General features: G+C 43.5%; 1 protein-coding gene across 1 annotated transcript in view; it reads right to left on the bottom strand.

The window, feature by feature from the left end:
* Positions 1 to 5,472, bottom strand: part of IQGAP2 (IQ motif containing GTPase activating protein 2) — a 264,782-nt gene extending 259,310 nt beyond the window's left edge. Inside the window, exon 1 of the mRNA XM_023750558.1 lies at positions 5,197 to 5,472. Within this exon, the coding sequence (XP_023606326.1) occupies positions 5,197 to 5,242 (46 nt within the window). The 5' untranslated portion in view covers positions 5,243 to 5,472. The remainder of the gene's footprint in view (positions 1 to 5,196) is intronic.
* Positions 5,473 to 19,227: the final 13,755 nt, after the last annotated feature.

Here is a 19,227-nt window from a genome sequence, read left to right on the forward strand (position 1 = left end):
ATTGTAATAAAGTGTGTTTTACAAATTATCGTATTTCTAGTCATTGGAGCATGCCATTATGTTATGGAAAAGCCTTTCTTTTATTTCAGTGCCTCGCCAGTGCCGATGGGAAAGTCTCTACATAGATGTGCAATCCTTTAATGAAGCCTGAATGTACTCTGTATAAAGCCCATGTATTCTATGCTTTTCCTTGGGGCAGGTGGGTTGGGAGGATCAACTTTAGAGAATACCATGCATCATCTTGTAAGCTCGTACTATCCAAATGGCTACAGGTTTCTGAAGTTTGATGAAGTCATGGCAAACCCCTTAAACAGAAACAGGGGTGAAACACCTACAATCCATTCAAGGGAGGTGAACTGGCCATAGCCCATGAGCTTCAGGTTCTGACAAGCGCTGGCTTTCCAGTTCCCACTGTAACCTGCTAACGGTGTGGCCAGGAGACAACATCCTGGATTTCAGCTCCTTTGTGAAATGGGGAAGCTAGTGGCCCTCTCAAAGGTAATGAGCAGCTGATAACAATAGCACAGGAAGAGCAGCCAGCTCTGAATACGTTCACACACCTTAATTCCACACCCATGCTGAACTGCCTACCACCCTGTCCGACTTATCTGACTACCAAATCAGAAGCTGAGTGTCCTTTGTTTCTCTTGTGGTTATTTTGTGAGGATACTAACCTTTTAAATAAAATGAGCTGTTAAAAGCTTTTGGAGTAGAAGGTGAAGGGTAACAGCAAAGGGGTTAGCTAACATCCTAAGTAACACTAAAATCTAAAACAAACTCTGTATTGCAAGCTTAAACTCTCCCAAACAAGTCATTTGGCTAACATGTGTAATTAAAGTTAAAAGCATACTAAAACAACACTTTAGCTGTTGACCTTAGAGCTCCTTGTGCAATGCTCAACCGAAACATTAGCATATGAAGGAGTGACTTGACTTTTTGTCTCCCAAAGACAGCATCACAGGGACATTGCACACATCTCAAACCTTCTGCCGTTCGAATGAAAGCACTAACAAAATGTTAGAGCCACGCTGCATTAAACACAGATGCATTCAATCCTGTTTTACACACCCAAGTTTAACTAGTTCAGAACTGACATTTTTTTCATCTCCGGCTGATGCTGGTAAAGAGGTAAGTTTACTTACGTTGCCCACTCCAATATTGCAGTTACCAGGTGATTTAGAAATCCCACCATTCAGACAAGAGCATTATTCAAAAGCTCACAGCATCAGCCAGAACCTTCCTTCCTCTGCAACACACACACACACACACACACACACACTCACTCACTCACTCACTCTCACACACACTCACACACACACAGGGTTTATGTTGCTCGTTTTAAAAGAAACCAACAGTGAAACCTTGATTACTATTAATTTTACAATGTTTCTCATGAGAGGAAAGGAATGCAAAAGGTAGATAACCACAGCTCCTACTACATGAACGTTGATTACAGACCCACAGTAGGCACTTAAATGTTGAATGAGTTATCAGTGATAAATCTGGTCCCAAAGCCCCTCTTTTGCCCTTCCTGGCCTTTTTAACTCTCAATTTTAACTAAAACAAAACTTTTGAGGTCATGGTAGAAATGTATTTTAAGAATTACTTTGAAAATACATCATAATTCATTACAACAGCACAACAGTCATTTCTGAACATATACCTAAAGTGTCATTTAAATTTGGTTTTGAGTGTAAAAAAACATTCTGGTTATAATACATACTCTTCTAGTTTTGTCTAAATTAGTACAGCAGTTTCCACCTTTCCCTTTTTTTTTTCTCAGTTCTTTCCTGCATCTAGTGAAAAGCTGGTATTTTAATTTTGTTCTGTAGTAATACCACACAAAATAACTTCACAGGTTGCAGGGAGATGTGGCCAACATGAAAGCATCAGGAATTAAACAGAAAGTGGTCTCTTTCGTTTTAATTCACTGCACCAATGTGTAATCAGGAAGATTTCAGCAATCTCTCATGTCAGAAAAAAAGAAGAAGGAAAGAGAGAAATCTGAGAAGGGCGCCTTCCTGGAGAACTCATTGAGAAATCTCTCAAGTACAGCTCACTCCACAGTGTTTTACAGACACTCAGCCCGGCGGAGAGGAAAGATACTAGAACAGTCTGAGCTGAGCTTATTTACCCTGTACAAGAATTACTAAATTAAAAGGCATTTCAAGGGTAGAAGGAGAGATGGCAAACAGAAGACCAGACCTGAAACAACTCTAACAACTTAATTCAAACTACCAAAATGCTGTTTTTAAAGCCCAAGTTCCTTTTACTCAAAACGTACAACACTGGAACTGAAATGATAACAATGAACAGGGAATGTATTGGGACTTTGCTTATTTTTAAATGTCTGGGATAAAGTCTGTTTGGTATAGTTTGAGGTTTTATTGAACCTGTACTTACCAAACCCACAAAAAGTAAAACGTGAAGCCCTATCATGCAACACAGCAAGGACAAGCCTGCATTATCCTCGTGTTGACAGAAGCCCAGAAAGCCAACAACAACCAGAAATGATATATCCTAAGACATCATATCATTCCCTTTTGCATGAATAGTCAATGTTAGGTAGCACTTATTAACACTAACGTATATGCCACCAGATACTTTAAAAATAGATTACAAACATGTGTCATTCACACAACTGGTATCAAAATCAGAGAAATGTTCATTTTAGGACCTAACAGGCTATTGCATTACAGCCTTCACATTTCAGGGTGGTCCGAAAGTCTGGAACTGGCAAATATTTTCCACTTACTACTACATTAAGTGACCAAAGAATGCCAGCTCTTCATGACCCGGGGGAAGGTAAATAGGAGTGACTCTGACAAGGTGGCATATGGGACCAGAATCGGCAGAAAAGCTGGATGATGATTTCCTAAGACAGTGGCCATGTGGAGCGCTCTTCATGCTCGTGGATCTGACTTCCTCGACTGCTGCTTCTGAGGGGTGTAATTAATGAAAACGAAGCAACATGTCAGATGCACATGCAGAGACAGATGGAAAGCTGCATGAACACACTCCACTCACTGCAACTTTTCACACCACGATGAACTAGTGAAGGACCGCACACGGAACAGACCATGGTTTAAAATGTGACATATTCACCCAGTTTCCAGACTTTGTGGTCATCTTATAATTTGGCACAGTGATGCTACTACAAGCATGTCAAACTCACGGCCTGGGGGCCAAACTCACGGCCTGGGGGCCTACACGAATATTTTTGCGGCCCAGCCAATATAACGGTATGTAAGAAACGTTTTAATAAAAATGTCTTAACTTAATTTTTACAATATTCTGTTATACATAATTATGAATAATGAACTACAACGTTCGCTAATGACTGATTACTATGATAATGTTGCATCCATTTCCCTTACATGCCTTACATGCAGGCGCACCATTTCTCTCCACTAATACTAGCAGCGAATATTTTAGCAGCCGATTGTCACATCATTAGTCTTGGACTGACTTGCTTGGTGTGCGCAACATGAAATATTGCGCTCTTGGAGAACAAGAAAAATAGATTTATTTGCGTTACGCTTATTAATTTGTGCAGTTATTCAGTGTCTGGTAAGTTAATATTCAAGAAAAAATGTTAATTTTATTAAAATGTTCTATTATTTTATGTTAACAATTACTCATTTATTTCAGCCCTTCGTATTCAGCATGTCTCTATCGAAATAAACCTATGTTTCTATGAAAATTGAAGCTTTTGTTTTTTTGCGGCCCACATAAACAAACCTTATTTGGCCCGTGTTAGCCTTTGAGTTTGACATGCTTGTGCTACTATATGTCCTGGGAGCTTGTCACATATATAAAGGGCTTTACCCAACTTGGATGAGCCCAGCATGCCTCCTTGCACCCAAGGAACTCTGCTGTCTGTGTGGTTTACCAAAGTGCAAACTAAGGCTGCAAAGAACTGGGTCTTGGTTAACTGCTGAATGCATTTCCCTACAGCACGGAGGCTTCAGCTGACTCCTCAGGCCTCCTCCTCACGGCCTGACACCAGCAGGGTCACGCTGGAAAACGAACTTGCCATCTCTGACACTCCATTCCAAGGAAGGGGAGCGGGAACTTACACAAGTTGACTACTCCCCTTTTTTTCTTAGGCAAGTCTGTGGGCTTCCCCAACAGCTAAACCACAAAAAAAACAACCCTACGACACCACCTTAACCAAAACCTGGTACCTTTGCCACCAAGCCAGCCTCCACAAAAGATTAACCTGTGGTCCTTGGCCAAGCCTCACTAATAGGACCAACCCTGGAGAGAGAGAGAGAGAGAGAGAGAGAGAGAGAGAGAGAGAAAGAGAGAGAGAGAGAGAGAGAGAGAGAGAGAGAGAGAGCGCCAACTTTCTGTTTGTTTTAGAAGAAATACTTCCTGGCACATGTTTAGTAAAGACTCTGAACTCTGCACACGAAGCCACGTGGTTGGTGCTAATCTGGCTCCATCCACCCCCGACCCGCCTCTAAAGCAACCTCTCTCAGAGGGCAGGCCGTGGGGTAATGGACACCATCTCGTTCTAGTCACGCGCGCTCCTCTCTCCGCGGCAGCCCTCCCGCGTGCGCGGCACTGTCCGGCGGGGTTAGAGGGGAGCGAGGAGACGCCGGGGCCGGAGGTGTTCCCTTTGGCAGCAGCACGAAAGGGTTCACATCTGTGAGGCCCAAACTGGCTCCTGCGGCTCAGGTGAAGCCCGAGGGAGCGTGATAGGAGGAAATGCCTGCCTTCCAGAAAAGCCGCCTTGGCCACGCGAGCGCAGTGCGCGGGCACACCACTTCGGCGCCCACCTGTAGCCGCAGCAAACAAACTTTCCTTTCCTTCCAAGTCGACCGAATCCAGCCCCTTACGCCACCCCCTGGCCCAAGTGAGCAGCGGCCTGGAGCCCCGCGGGCTCCTCACCTGATACCCATAAGCCCCCAACCTGGTCGGTCCCAGCGCGCAGACCCAGCGCTGCCGGCGCGCCCCGGGGGGGTTGCGGGTAGAGCGTAGGTGTTGCCAGCTGGGGATCTGAAATGTGTGGGGAGAGTGGGAGGGCGTCGCTTCCTCCCCTTTGCAACTCCACCTCCCAACTTTGCAGCCACACAGCCGCTGCCCTCCCGCTCTCTCCGCGGCGCGCAGCCGGCTCCCTCGGCTTTTCCAACGCGTTCCTCGGGGAGAGGGTTCCCCGGCGGTGGGAACCCGCACGCCCGGCGCACTTACAGCCATAGCGGGGTCTCTGCAAGGACGGCAGCTCCTCGTGGGGCATCCTGCGCGCCTCCGGGGGCCCGCCCCGGGCGCGCCCCCCGCGGCTTCCCTCGCTCGCCAGGCTCGCCGGCTCCGCGCCCCGCCGGCGCGCTCGTATCCGGCTTCTCGCTGCCCTCCCCGAGCCGTCCCGGGATGGGCGACCGGCTCCCTCGCTGCTCCCTCGTCGGCGCCCGTGCAGCCGCCGCGCGCTGACACCGGAGCCAAAGTGAACTCTCCTTCCTCGCTCCCTCTCGGCTGCCGCCGCCTCCCTCGGCAGGTTTCCTTTCTCCTCCAGCCCGGCCCCGTTATCCAACGCGCAGCGAGCGCGCCGCGGCGCAGCGACCCCTACCGCGCGTGGGGCGCAGCGCCCGGGCGGCGAGGACCCGCCCCTGCCCGGCCCGGGAGAAAGTGGCTGCGCGGTCGCGGGGCCGGGATCCCCTGCAGCTGGGGCCGGGGTAGAGCTAGCGGCCCGGGACTGCAGCGCCCGCCTGATGCTTCACTTCTGGAGCGTTAGAGGGTGGAAGTGAACCCCCGCGGGCCAGAGCAAGGAAAACCGCAGAAGACGCAGGCAGCCCCCGTCGCCAGGCGTGTTGCTCTTACAGGACAAACAACGCGGTTCCTTTTCTCTCGTCTTTTTTTTCCCCCCTTCGAAAGTTGCTTCTCTGCCTCCTTGTCTACAAAATACAGGGTTCCCCTTTCATGACAAGAAACTGAGAGTGTTTGCTGGAGGGGCGAGATACCCAAGCAACCACTCAAAACACAACTGGGAGTCACCCTCTGTTCGCCTTCGGCCCGCCCTGCCTCTCTCCCGCGCGGTAAAAACCTACGGCCCAGCCCAGCTGGGGTCGCACACACACAAACCTTTTCCGGCGAGGCTTTTAAGGAAATTAAACCACATGGGGCCCGTCTTAAAAGGGGGGTTTTCGTGCGGTCACCTGGAGCTGTTTTTCTCTTTGTGCCTCAGAGGGATAAGGTCTGGAGGAATGTGGGGCTCTTCTATACCTGTGCCCTCAACTGCTTGTCAAATGTGCAATGTGTGGGTGACCAGCTGGATGGCAAAATAAGATAACCGAGGTAGAGTTAGTTATAAGGGATTTAGCTGAAGAAAAGGTGACAAAGTGGCCCCGTTTTTAAGTATGCAAAGACACAGAAAGTGGCCACCTGTTTTCCATTTCATATGGGAGGTGTAGTCCTCTAACTTGAAACTCAGATTCTTGGGCCCCACCCTCAGAGTTTCCAGTTCAGTTGGTTTGGGGACCATGAATTTACATTTCTAACAAGCTGTCAGATGATGCTGACACCAAAGATCTGCAGACCGTGCTTAGAGTAGTTGTTAAAAAATAGGCACAAGGGGTTTCAGTTGGACTTGGGGAAATCTTAATCAGAGGGAGAGCAGGAGGATTCTCACTACCACCCCTTTCTCCCCCCCACCCCCAGCCTCCCAGGCATTAGATTCTCACTTGGTTGGAATGGGATGAGTGGGGGTTTTCTTCCTTAAAAAGCAGTTGCCACTCATTTTAAGAGCAAATCAAAGGTGAAAAGGCCACATTTTGAAGCACAACATCTCATCAGCCAGTGTTCACCCAGAGCAGTGGTTCTAAACCTTCCTAATGCCGCGACCCTTTAATACAGTTCCTCATGTTGTGGTGACCCCCAATTTCATTGTTACAAATTGAACATAATTAAAGCATAGTGATTAATCACAAAAACAATATGTAATTATATATGTGTTTTCCGATGGTCTTAGGTGACCCCTGGGAAAGGGTCGTTCGACTCCCAAAGGGGTCTCGACCCACAAGTTGAGAACTGCTGACCCAGAGGGAGAGAATTTCCTCTATTTCGGGAGATGCTGACTTGACTTGAATGATAGCTAAAGTTCATCCCACCTCTATGATTCGATTCCATGTATTAAGTACTAACAAGCCTGTACTTCCACATACCAGTTTTCAGTACGAGTGTGTGATTTAGGGCCAAATCAATGGGTAGTCTATGTTTTTTAGAGGTGGCGAAAAATCACTGTGAATTAGAATGGTCAAGGAAGGTAATAGTATTTGAAAGTGTGGCTTGAGGTGGACCTTGAAAAATGGATGAGTCGGATGGAGAATGTCCACTCCTGGAAGACAGGCAGGGACAAGGGACAGTGGGGTGGGGCATGAGAGTGGGAGAGTATAGAAGCCTTGACACTAGTATCAGACCATGAAGGGCACTGAACGTCAGGCTAAGAAGACTGACATTATCATAGGATCAGTTGAGAGTTCTTAAAGGGTTCTGGCGTGGATACTGCATGATGCAAGGGAGTTCAGGGAAGGTGAGTCTGCAGGAGGTTATAGGACGGATTAGAGTGAGGCGTCTTGGAGGTTCAGACACCTGAGAGGTAGAAGAGAAAAGTAAAGGGGAGCTTCAATGAGGTTGACACCAGTAAGAGTGATGAAGGGGAGTTTTAATACAAAGTTGGTGTCATCAACACAGATAGAGATCAAGATCGAAATAAAGAGAGTAACTACCTGTTCATAGTAGAAGGTGAAGGTTGAAGCATATATATGTGATCTGCAGGAGGGTGGTTCTAAGTTCATGTTCTAGTTGGTCAGCTCTTCTCTGAAGGCTCTAGGGAGCTTTCAAGACTCTATCATGACTAATGTTTCTATGGAGAAATTAACACTAAGAAGACATTGTAAGTAAAAGCAAATGTTCCCATCTTTTTGCAAGGGCTGAAATTAGTCTTTCGCCATCCAGTCTGCATTCACTGGGCAACGGTACTATTCACAGATCACTTCTCCACAGAATCTCAAAAAAGAAACTCATCTGCAGAATTCTGGGCTATTTTCTCTTAAGGTTTGACATTGGAGGTTGATACGAGGCAATGTGCCAGCTAATTTTGCCATCTCCCTGGGCTTGCCATCATATTAAAAACAAAAACTGAAGCCATCTAGTGAAAAAATGTTTTTTTAATAAAGCAAAAAGATTTTTCTTTAATGTAAAATAAAAGATGACATTGGAAAACTACTAGATATGGTAAAACATTTTTTTAAAATATTGTTTAAAAAAAGGATTGTTTTCTAAGGCCATCTCTCTCCTTTTGATAAGTTGACATAAGCATGAAGGTGTTTGAAAAAATGCAGCTTTGTTTTTATAACAATAACAGATTATTTATATCAAGAGGTTCAAACAGGATTAAAAAGGTATGCTTGAGTAAAAATCTTGGCATGCAACTTTAACATTCCATTTACCTTTGAAATGACTTGGTGATTTTCCAATAATATCATGTTATTGATCATTTTAACATATTTACCAGAATAGTGACCAATGTGCTTTCAAAGCATCGCCAGAAGTGAGGCATGAAGAAACCACAGGAAAGAAATGAATCAGGGTTTTTTCAAAGTCCTGGGAGCCTTGGGTTGTCAGGATTTTCTCTCCCTGTCCCAGATCAGAGAAACACTGAACAGGAGCAGTACTGCTCTTTATTGCAAAGGAGACTTCTATATCTAAAAAGGAAATTGTTACAGTCCAACATAAATTTTAAAAAAAATCAGGCCCTGGCCCAGTAACTCAGTTGGCTGTAGCATCGTCCCATACACCAAGGTGTGGGTTCAATCCCTAGAAAGGGCATATACCTAGGTTGTGGGTTCAATTTCCACTTGGAGCACGTATGGGAGGCAACCAATCAATGTTTCTCTCACACATCCATGTTTTTCTCTCTCCTTCCCTTCCTCTCTCTCTAAAACCAATAAAAAACATATTCTCTGGTGAGGATTTTTAAAAAAAGGAAAGAATCACAACAGAAATATACACAACAGTGTTTCGGTTCTCAAAAACAAAAGCGGGAGTAGCAGTGTCTGGGGAGACAAAAAGTAGGACTGATGGCCTCTTAACATCATTTGATGGACAAGAAAACAGAGAGGCACAGAGATTGCAGGATTTCCATGGCCATGGAATAATAGAGCCTAAACTACCTTCTGAGCCTCCTGAGGGTCTCTGCCCATTGCTTTTTCTAGTGTACATAGGTGTGTGTGTGTGTGTGTGTGTGTGTGTGTGTGTGTGTGTGTGTAATCCTTTTTCATTTCACTAAAGCCTATAATTTTGGACAACTTCCAAATATTTTGTCAATATTTTGTCAATGTTAAATCGGCAAGCCTTCCAGCAATCTTGCCTTTTCCTCTGCTTTAAAGTTCTAAACAAATCAAAGTTTGGAAAGACTGTTTAAACCTGCATTCTAGCACACAAATAAGTAAAACCATGCACAATTCCATTATTATTTTTCCCATTTCACAGCTTAAGAAAGTTAGAAGTTGAGTGACTCGGAAGATGATCCCCACGGTCGCCTGGAAATGAGCAGGAGAAAGCAGCATTGACTAGGCGGCCCGCTTCCCATTACCCCTTTTACCCTGCCTTTTCTCAGTTGCATCTATCACCTGACATACCAGATGGTGGATTATTTATTTATTGTTTGTCATCTCCTTCTAGAATGTGAGCTTTTTTTAAAAAATTTTTTTAAAATCCTCACTCAAGGATATTTTTCCCCCATTGATTTTCAGAAAGAATAGAAAGGAGGAGGGGAGGGGAAGAGAGAATGAGAAACACTGATATGAGAGAGACGCATCGATCAGTTGCCTCCCAAATGCGCCCCCACCGGGGCCAGGTATAAACCTGCAACCCAGGCACATGCCCTTGACCAGGAATCAAAACCTGAGACCCTGGGTGCTCAGGCCGACACTCTAACCACAGGCCGCGCCAGCCTGGGCTAGAATGTGAGCTTTTTGGCCGTTGAGATTTGGTCTCATTCTTCACTGCTGTTTGCCTACGACTTGGTGCAATGCCTGGAATGTAGTAGCTGCTCAACTAGTTTGTTACAGTTATGAATTTACTAAATACTAAATATACCTGATACTAACTAGGAATTGTTGTTTATCTGAGTCCCAACTTTTTCCCCAGCACAGAAGCCAGTCTCCTATTCTTTAGATTAATAAACAACTACAAATTTCAATATGTTCACCTTCTATTAAATATATGTTCTCTTCTCCCAGGTGAATGCTAAAGGATCCACTACAAATGCCCCAAGTTCTCACCATCTATTTGCCATCACAAAGCTTTAGGGACAGGTCCAGTTTGTGTCCAGGCACTAGCTCTGATGATAGTTTCACTGATTATTCCTGGAAGTTTCTTGTTGGACTCATAGGCATTGATGCGATAAGATCTGAAAGGCGCTCAGTAAAGAGCTCTACCACATACCTGTAAACCTGTTCTGAATCAATTTTTTAAAATCATTCATTCTTTCCCATTGGTTTTAACTTCAAGTATGCTTTATCTTAATCTCAGATTGATCTGTCTTTGGCAGGAGCTCTTAGTCCTAGCTTAATTTGCTCTGCCTGACTCATATATTGCCCTTCTGGAACACTCTGTCTTAGTTAACTAGAGGCAAACAAACTTCTAACTGACCCAGGAAAGCTTGGATATTTTGAAAGAAGCTTCACTATTGAATAATAAAAATGAAAACATCCCTATGTTGACAAAAATTTAAATGTTCAACAAGTGAGGGTTATCAGGAGCTCTTACACAATGTCGGGAGGTGAGTACTTTGAGCAATCATTTTGAGGAATAGTTAAGGTACAGATGTACCTTTCCTGAAACCCAGCAATTCCACATCTACTAAGATCCTCTAGAAAAGCCCCCACACAGAGGAAAACTCGTACAGATGTTAATGGTGAATGGCACCAGATGTTAGACCTGAGTCCTTGAGTTTTGGCTAAGAAAGAATTCTGATATTCCAGGGGAAAACTGGAAACAATTTAAATGTCCTTTAGTGACAGAATGGGTAAGCACATTAAAATATATAAATAAGATAGAGAATGGTAAATACAATGTGCTGTTCATTTATGTGCAATTACAAACATATAAAATAATATTACAGGATACATATTGGGACATATGTATGCAGTAAACATGCACAGGAAAAACGTACCAATTTCAGAATAGCAATAACCCCTGAGAAACTAGGGAAGGGAATGGAACCTGAGAAGGTAGACAAGGAACATCAAATATATCTATAACATTTAATTTCCCTTTAAAAACTGAAGCAAATATGGCATTTGTTGCATCCAAGTGATCCTATATAATAAAAGGCAAATATGCAAATCGACCGAATGGCAGAACGACCGGTCGCTATGATGAGCACTGACCACCAGGGGACAGGCGCTCAATGCAGGAGCTGCCTCCTGGTGGTCAGTGCACTCCCACAAGGGGAGTGCCTCTCAGCCAGAAGCTGGGCTCATGGCTGGCAAGCGCAGAGGTGGTGGCGGAAGTCTCTACTTCCTCTCCTGCCTAAGCTGGCAGGTGGACATCCCCCGTGGGGTCCCAGACTGCAAGAGGGCACAGGCCAGGCTGAGGGACGCCCTCCCCGCCCCCTCCCAGTGCACAAATGTCGTGCACCGGGCCTCTAGTACATATACTATAAGTATTTGATATTTTATCTTCTCTAACTTTCTCTGTGTTTGCAATGCTTTTCAAATATAGATAGATAGATAGATATTTAATCATCACCCAAGGATATGTTTCTATTGATTTTTGACAGAGGAAGGAAGAGAGAGAGAGGGAGAGAGAGAGAGAGAGAAACATCAATGTGAGAGAGAAACATTGATCAATTGCCTCCCATACGCACCCCAACTGTGGATTGAACCGCAACCCAGGTATGTGCCCTGACTGTGAATCGAACCCACACCCTTTGGTGCAAGGGATGACTCTCCAACCAACTAAGCCACCCAGCCAGGGCTCAAATATTTTTTTTAAAGAAACATGCATCCTGTTAATATAGTCAAAATAGAAGTAATGTCTTAGGTTGTTGGTTTCCAGTTTTTAGTTCAGATTCATTTAATTTTCTTGATTAAGGCAAATCTATATTATTTCAAAACAAAGCCTCATTGAAATAATAGGCTAGCAATTTAGATGTGCAAATATGCACATCTTTCTAGGAAAGTACTTATTATATGATAAAGGGATTGTGGCTTCTGCTCCAAAACCCAGCGGCTCCCTCGGGGACTGCTAGGACACACTTCCTGGTAACTGGCTTCTCCATTTGGGGATTTGCTAGTGACTCCTAGCTCTCCTAGCTCTTCACTTAGGGTATAGGTAGAGGTTGACCACAGGATGGTCTAGTCTCTAAGCAGAAATTGCCACACTTTCACAATGTACTGCTTAAACATTTTGGTGGGGACCCGTTTTATTTTAAAGCCTCTCCTTTTTTTTTCCTTTCTGTCGCTAACCAGCTGTTAAAGTTCGGGTGCTCAGTTAGTCAAGAGTTAACTTCACATCTGGATCTGCTCAGCCCAACTATAAAAGGCTATAGTGAACCAAGGAACACCACGTCGTCGGCGTGGAAAGCAGGTCTCACCAATGCCTGCCTTTTGTCATGCTATAAACATGACTGTCATCTCAAACTCAACAGGTAAAAAAGTCAGAATTGCCGAAACCGGTTTGGCTCAGTGGATAGAGCGTCGGCCTGCAGACTGAAAGGTCCCAGGTTCGATTCCGGTCAAGGGCATGTACTTGGGTTGCGGGCACATCCCCAGTAGGAGATGTGCAGGAGGCGGCTGATCGATGTTTCTCTCTCATCGATGTTTCTAGCTCTCTATCTCTCTCCCTTCCTCTCTGTAAAAAATCAATAAAATATATTAAAAAAAAAAAAAAAAAAAAAAAAAAAAAGTCAGAATTGTCCACTTCCACATCACCCCCCGATCTACCAATGGCTCTTTCCTCCGATTGCCATACCCTATTAGTATATACAGTTCAGTCTCTTAGATTCAAAACCTCAATCTTTGTGGATTCCTCTAGGGCAGCGGTTCTCAGCCTGTGGGTCACGACCCCTTTGGCGGTCGAACGACCCTTTCACAGGGGTCGCCTAAGACCATCCTGCATATCAGATATTTACATTACGATTCATAACAGTAGCAACATTACAGTTATGAAGTAGCAACGAAAATAATTTTATGGTTGGGTCACAACATGAGGAACTGTATTTAAAGGGCCAGAAGGTTGAGAACCACTGCTCTAGGACCATTCCTTAGCAGTCGCTAAGACTCGGTGGGTCTTTGACTATCTCTATCGTTTGTTAATGCCTCTTCTTTCTTCTTTGCTCTTGTGAACCTAAAAATAAAAGGCCAAAGTGAGAAGCAACAAGAGTTTGAGATTTAAAAAAAAAATAGCAGTTTGGGAAGCACTGATTCAGGTATAGATCCGAGTACTGTTCTGAATAGGAGGTGAAGGCTGGAGGTATTTATGAGAAAGGGAAGGAGAACAATGACAGGAATAGGAGGAATTTCTATGGGTATGAAGCTAAGGAAGAAATTTCTGAAGGTGCAAATAAGCTAACAGAGTGATGCTAATTCTAAAGAATGTCTTTATTTTCAGTAGGTTGTCATAATGTTTGTTTTCTTGCTATCTTTGCAAACAATGCTTCTTTAGGCCCAGTCTAAAGTTATTTTGTCCAGTTTGAACATTCCCAAGGTTTGAGGAGTAAGATGGAGAAGGCAGATCCTCTGGGCTGGCAGCTCTGACTCCACTTGGATTGGCTCTGTTTATATTATTTTTTACACTCTCATCATCGCCACTACTACTTTGGTTCAAGCTCTTACCTGGGCTATTGGATGGCTATTTTTGTGTTGTTTTTTCCTTTTTGCAATTTAACTTGACTATTTCCTCCTCTGAAATTCTGTATCAAATACCTTTATTCGTGCCCTCCTTTGAGACTTTAGCAAATGCTAATTTATTTAATATTTATGTTGTCCTATTACTTAAAAAAAGTTAGCACTTGGAGTATTGTACCAAGATTTCATGTATACACCCCAAGTAGTAAATAAAAGAAGTAACCCAGAGGGTCTAAGACAGCAATGTGGGGAGTTACAGCTGTTGAAAGCCTACTGATCTTCCAAGCTAGGATTTTTTTTCTAGAGACTTGGAGTTTAAAAATTGAGAGCTTTCATACAGTTGGAATTTGACCTTTGCCCAGAATAAGTAGGTGATCGATAAAGATTTGACAATCATAGTAGAAATCTATTTAGGTCCAGGCAACTAATGACATTAACAAATAGGGTCCGGGCAAGTAATGACATTAACAAATAGGGTCTGCCTACTACATATAAAGATGATCATTTGTTCTCTACAATTTCTAAGCCAGGTCAGTAAAAACAGCTGGTTTGTGAGGGCCTCTGTCTCAGTCAGCTCTGGCTGCTATAACAAAATATCATAGACCAGACAGAGTAGCTTAAACAACAGACACTTGTTTCTCACAATTCTGGAGGCTGGGAAGTCCAAGATCCTGGTTCCAGCTGATGGAGTTCCTGAGGAGGCCCTCTTCCCGGTTTGCCATCTCATTAGGTCCTCACATGGCCTTTCTTTACTGCTTGCATGCATACAGGGTGGAAGACAGAATCTCCTGTGTCTTCTGTTTATTTTTATTTGTTTGTTTAAAAAAATTTTTAATATGTTTTTATTGAATTTAGAGAGAGAGGGAGAGAAACATGCACGTGAAAGACAAACATCCATCAGCTGCCTCCTGCACGCTCCAGACTGGGGATCGAGCCCACAACTTGGGCATGTGCCCTGACCTGGAATCAAACCAGTAACCTGGGACATGGGACAACTCGGTGCATGGGACAAAGCTCAATCAACCTAGCCACACCAGCCAGGGTTTTATAAATGCATTCATCCCATCATGAGAGCCCCATTCTCAGAACCTAAATTGACCCCAATTTCCTCCCAAAGGCCCTGCCTCCAAATTCCATCACATTGGGGTTTGGGCTTCAAAATATAAATTTGGGGGGAGGGGGGACACAGTCGGTCCATAGCAGCTTCTTTTCATTTTCCTAAAATTTCTGTATTCTAAGCATGCTGGAGTATCCGGGTTATTATGGTCCATATTTTTGTGAGAATTTACTCTGAGCAAAGACGTATAGAGTAAGGGTGGTGTTGTTGAAGTGTAAGACAGGGACCTTCCGCTCATCAGTCACAAGGCTGAGCGGGGGAGGGGAGGCATGACAGTCACCAGAAAAACACGGCTTAATGTTCAGTCATCTTAAACCCTGAGTGTTTATTGTTAGAGTTCACAAAACCCTCAGCCCTTCTTCCCATTCCAAGTGCTACATGTTATCTAGTAATGTTTATTTAAATTATTTTTAAATGAATTTAAATTATTTTTACTTTGAGAGTGGATTCTACAATCTCTTGAAATAATTGAAAACATCCCAGGAGGTAAAGTTAAACAAAATAGGACAGAATTAGGAATTTCTTTTGCAAACTATAATGTTAACTGTAAGTGTCCTTTAAAATGTGGTTACATTAAACTCTTTTGAATGTCTGGAGTTTATATCTTCTCAGAAAATTTGTTAACTGGTATAAACTTGAGTCTTAAAATAATGCTTCCTTGAAATTGTATGTGGTGCTTTTTTAAAAAAAGGAAGAAAGCATTTAGCTGGAAATGCTATAGAAAGGATTTGGTCCATTAAGTGGGAAGTCCTTTTCAATAAGCCATAAAACATTTGATCAAAATTTTGAAAATGTGGCCCATTCACAGCTAAATTCTTTTCAAGATTACATGGCAGGCAAATTCCAAGGATATACCTCAGATTCTACCCCACCCGCCAGGGACCAGAAGGTCTAAACTCGTTTTTAGTTTATTTCTACACTATTTTTTAAATTTAAAATAAATTTCTACACTAATTTGTTTTTAAACAAATTTATAAATAACACCTTTAAATCTTAAGTGATTTGCTCATTCTTCATTCTATTATTATTATATTCATTATTAGAATGTCTTCTAATTCCGCTACTTAAGTTAGTGCTTCTTTGTGATAATAGATAATACACATTTTAATAGAATTCAGCTGACACAGGGTATCTACTCTGTGGCAGGGTCTTGGTCAGAAAATGAGGTTTTGGAGTTACACTCCTGTTGATTTCCCTTGATATGGTTTCTTAGTCCCTTAAAACAACAACAACAACAACAACACACAACCCAGGATCTAGTGGGCAGGGAGGGCCACAAGGGAAGAGGCCACACGTTCCCTCTCCTCCTCCTCTGTAACCTTGTACCTGGACAGCATTACAGCATTGACTCTCCTCCTATGATGCCTCCATCAGGCTTCACTGATGCCTCTGATGAAAGAATCCTATTTTAGAACATAAAAAAGGAAAGGGAAGAGAAGAGTTGATATATAAAATTTCTATTTCCAGATAGTTTTCATTTCTTCCTCAAAGAGTTCTTGGGTCTCCATGACTTAGAGTTCTTAATTGTCTGCTGTTCTAGTTTATCCACTTTCCAGTTTTATTCATTGCTTATATATCCAATGAATATTTGTTATACCAATGAATTACTAACTTCAATCTCAATTCTCTCCAAAATTAATTTTGTGGTGCATCCTCCATCACTTGCCTTCCTCAAACTGGGGTCCTAAAATCAATTCCTTGTCTCTCCCTGGGTCTTTGATTCCAACAAGCCCCGTTGTGAAGGAGAAGTTCTACACTAATTTGTAGGTACGTGCAAACAGCATCTGGTTACGGTAGGGAGCTAAACGCTGGCAAATGGCCTAAATGTAAATTAACAAGTACCTGCATCCCAGTGTCTCCCACCCAGAAAAGAACAGAGCAGCAGCACAGCAGGCTTATATAGGTGTAATATTGGCATGGAGTTCAGAGAGAGAGAGTGGCAACTGTGACATGTCTGAGAAGGGAAGACACTGGAGTCTCTTGGAAAGTCACTTACATGCTTTCAACGCAAGGTCCTTCACTCCAACCAGTCAACCCGTTCAATTTCTAGAAACAGTCCTATAAAACAAAAGTATGAAGTTGTTGTGCCCTAACCGGTTTGGCTCAGTGGATAGAGTGTCAGCCTGCGGACTGAGGAGTCCCGGGTTCGATTCCGGTCAAGGGCACGTACCTTGGTTGCGGGCACATCCCCAGTAGGGAGTGTGCAGGAGGCAGCTGATCGATGTTTCTAACTCTCTCTCCCTCTCCCTTCCTCTCTGTAAAAAAATCAATAAAATATATTTTTAAAAAGTATGGATTTGTCTTTTCCAGGAGCTGCGCATGGTGGACAGGACCAGGCGGTGAGAATGCATCCAGCTAGAGAAAAACCCGGTAGTAACGGTGGGTCATACTGGCTCCAGCTCCAGGAACAACAGGTGTAAAAATTTCATTAGCATGTTCTAATTGCTCCACTGTCTAGGTAGGGACCAGGGCAAAAAAGAGGGGTCAGGAAAAACCCAAGCTTCATAGATAAAGGTAGGTGAATGATGGGTTGTGCTTAAGAATAGAAAAACAAAAAATCTAGGGGTCATGGGAGGCTTTGAGCATCCACCAAGCACTGTCTGAAGTAGCGTGGTGCCGGTTTCCATTCACTGGCTTAGAAGAGAGCTTGAGGGGAATTCACTCTGCATGTCCTCCCTCCATGAGCAGCGTCTAAGTGAATAATGCAAGGCTGTAAGTATTAGGGGGGAATCCAGAGGGAAGTGATCAATGAGTACCTTCTCGGAGAAAAGAAGGCAGGAGGGGCTTTCAGATAAGCACTCACTTCTTAGAGAGGGGATGAGTTGGGAACATGGTGAAACTGTGCCCTGAAAAGAGTATCAGAAAGGAGCTCCAATACAGCAAATGAACGCGGGTGAGGTGCAGGGAACTTGCCGCGCCCTCTGCCCAGAGCTGGAGTAGCTGGGGTTCAGCTTGCAGACAGCCTTTCCACCTGACTGTTGTTTGATTCTAATTCTCATGCATCGTGTACTAAAGCATTTGCTGGACTGCCCTCTATTCAGTTCTTCTGCAGATTCAGCAATTTCTCTGACACCTTCTTTAGGAGGGGGTGGGGGTGGGGGGTGGTGTCCCATGTAAATGTTGAGGAGGGGTAGAAAGAAAGAAATATAAACCATGTGCGATGCATGCCCTATAGTACCTTACAGTCCCATGTTGTTCTTGCCCTAAATTCTTTTTTGTGTGTGCAAATCTGTCATTACAAAATGCCAGCTGGGTCTGTATAACCTAAGAAAGTAATAAGAGTAGGATGGGAAAAGGGTTCCATTCACCTAGGCAATATTGTGAAATTCACAAAAACTTGTTTACATGTTTAGTTCCATGAAAGAGTGGTTCAAAACTGAATGAAGACGCAATAGAAGGGACTTTTAGGGGGGAAAGGCTCATTTTTATCATTTAAATATATATCATCTATATTCACTAAAATTCATGTCCTTTTTAATGTTGATCTCCTATATAGCTATAATTGTCTAGTTAAGATAGTGTATGGGTTTAAAAAAATGAATACTTTTTCTCCCACCTTCTAAGTTCTTCTAGTTGGGCTAATAATCAAATTAACAGAGAGATTAACAGGAGAAAATTAAAATTTTCAGTACATGTGCACGGGGAATTCACACAAGCATGAAAACCCCAAAGACGGTGAGGCAACATTGGGTATATTTGGCATTTTTGGACAAAGGAGAAAATTTCAGAAATGAGACTGGGTGATCTACTGGTAGTTGAGGAAGAAGGAACACACATGGAAGGCAAATTCTTGGGCAACTCAGAAGCAATGGCACACAGGGGGTAGGTATTTAACGGACAGGCTGTTTCCTGAGGTCTTCCTATTTACCATACTTAATTCACAGTAGGCTTAGGCACAGCCTAAGATTGCCTTCCCGAAGCAGGGTTTTCTCTCTGAATCTATTGGGCAGGAAAGGGGAGGGGGTCAAAGGTTCTTTCTGAGTCTTTTGTTTCTTAATAAACAGCTTAGAATCAATATCCCCAAAGGCAGCTTTCAGGGTGGCAAAACTTTGGCCCTCCAAATAGCAAGGTGGTACTCGGAACAGGGAAATATGTCTTATTGTCCTAAAAGTTGTCTGTCCAGTCTTGCTGCTTTGAAAAGTTGCAGAGAATCACACTCTGTGAGTTCAAATACTTCCTTTTATGCTGAATAATAAACTTGCTTCCAAGTCGGGATGAGAGATAGTTCAACACTAACACTTAGTGCATTCAGCATGA

Source organism: Myotis lucifugus, unplaced genomic scaffold, assembly GCF_000147115.1.
Source record: "Myotis lucifugus unplaced genomic scaffold, Myoluc2.0 scaffold_0, whole genome shotgun sequence".
NCBI lineage: Eukaryota > Metazoa > Chordata > Mammalia > Chiroptera > Vespertilionidae > Myotis > Myotis lucifugus.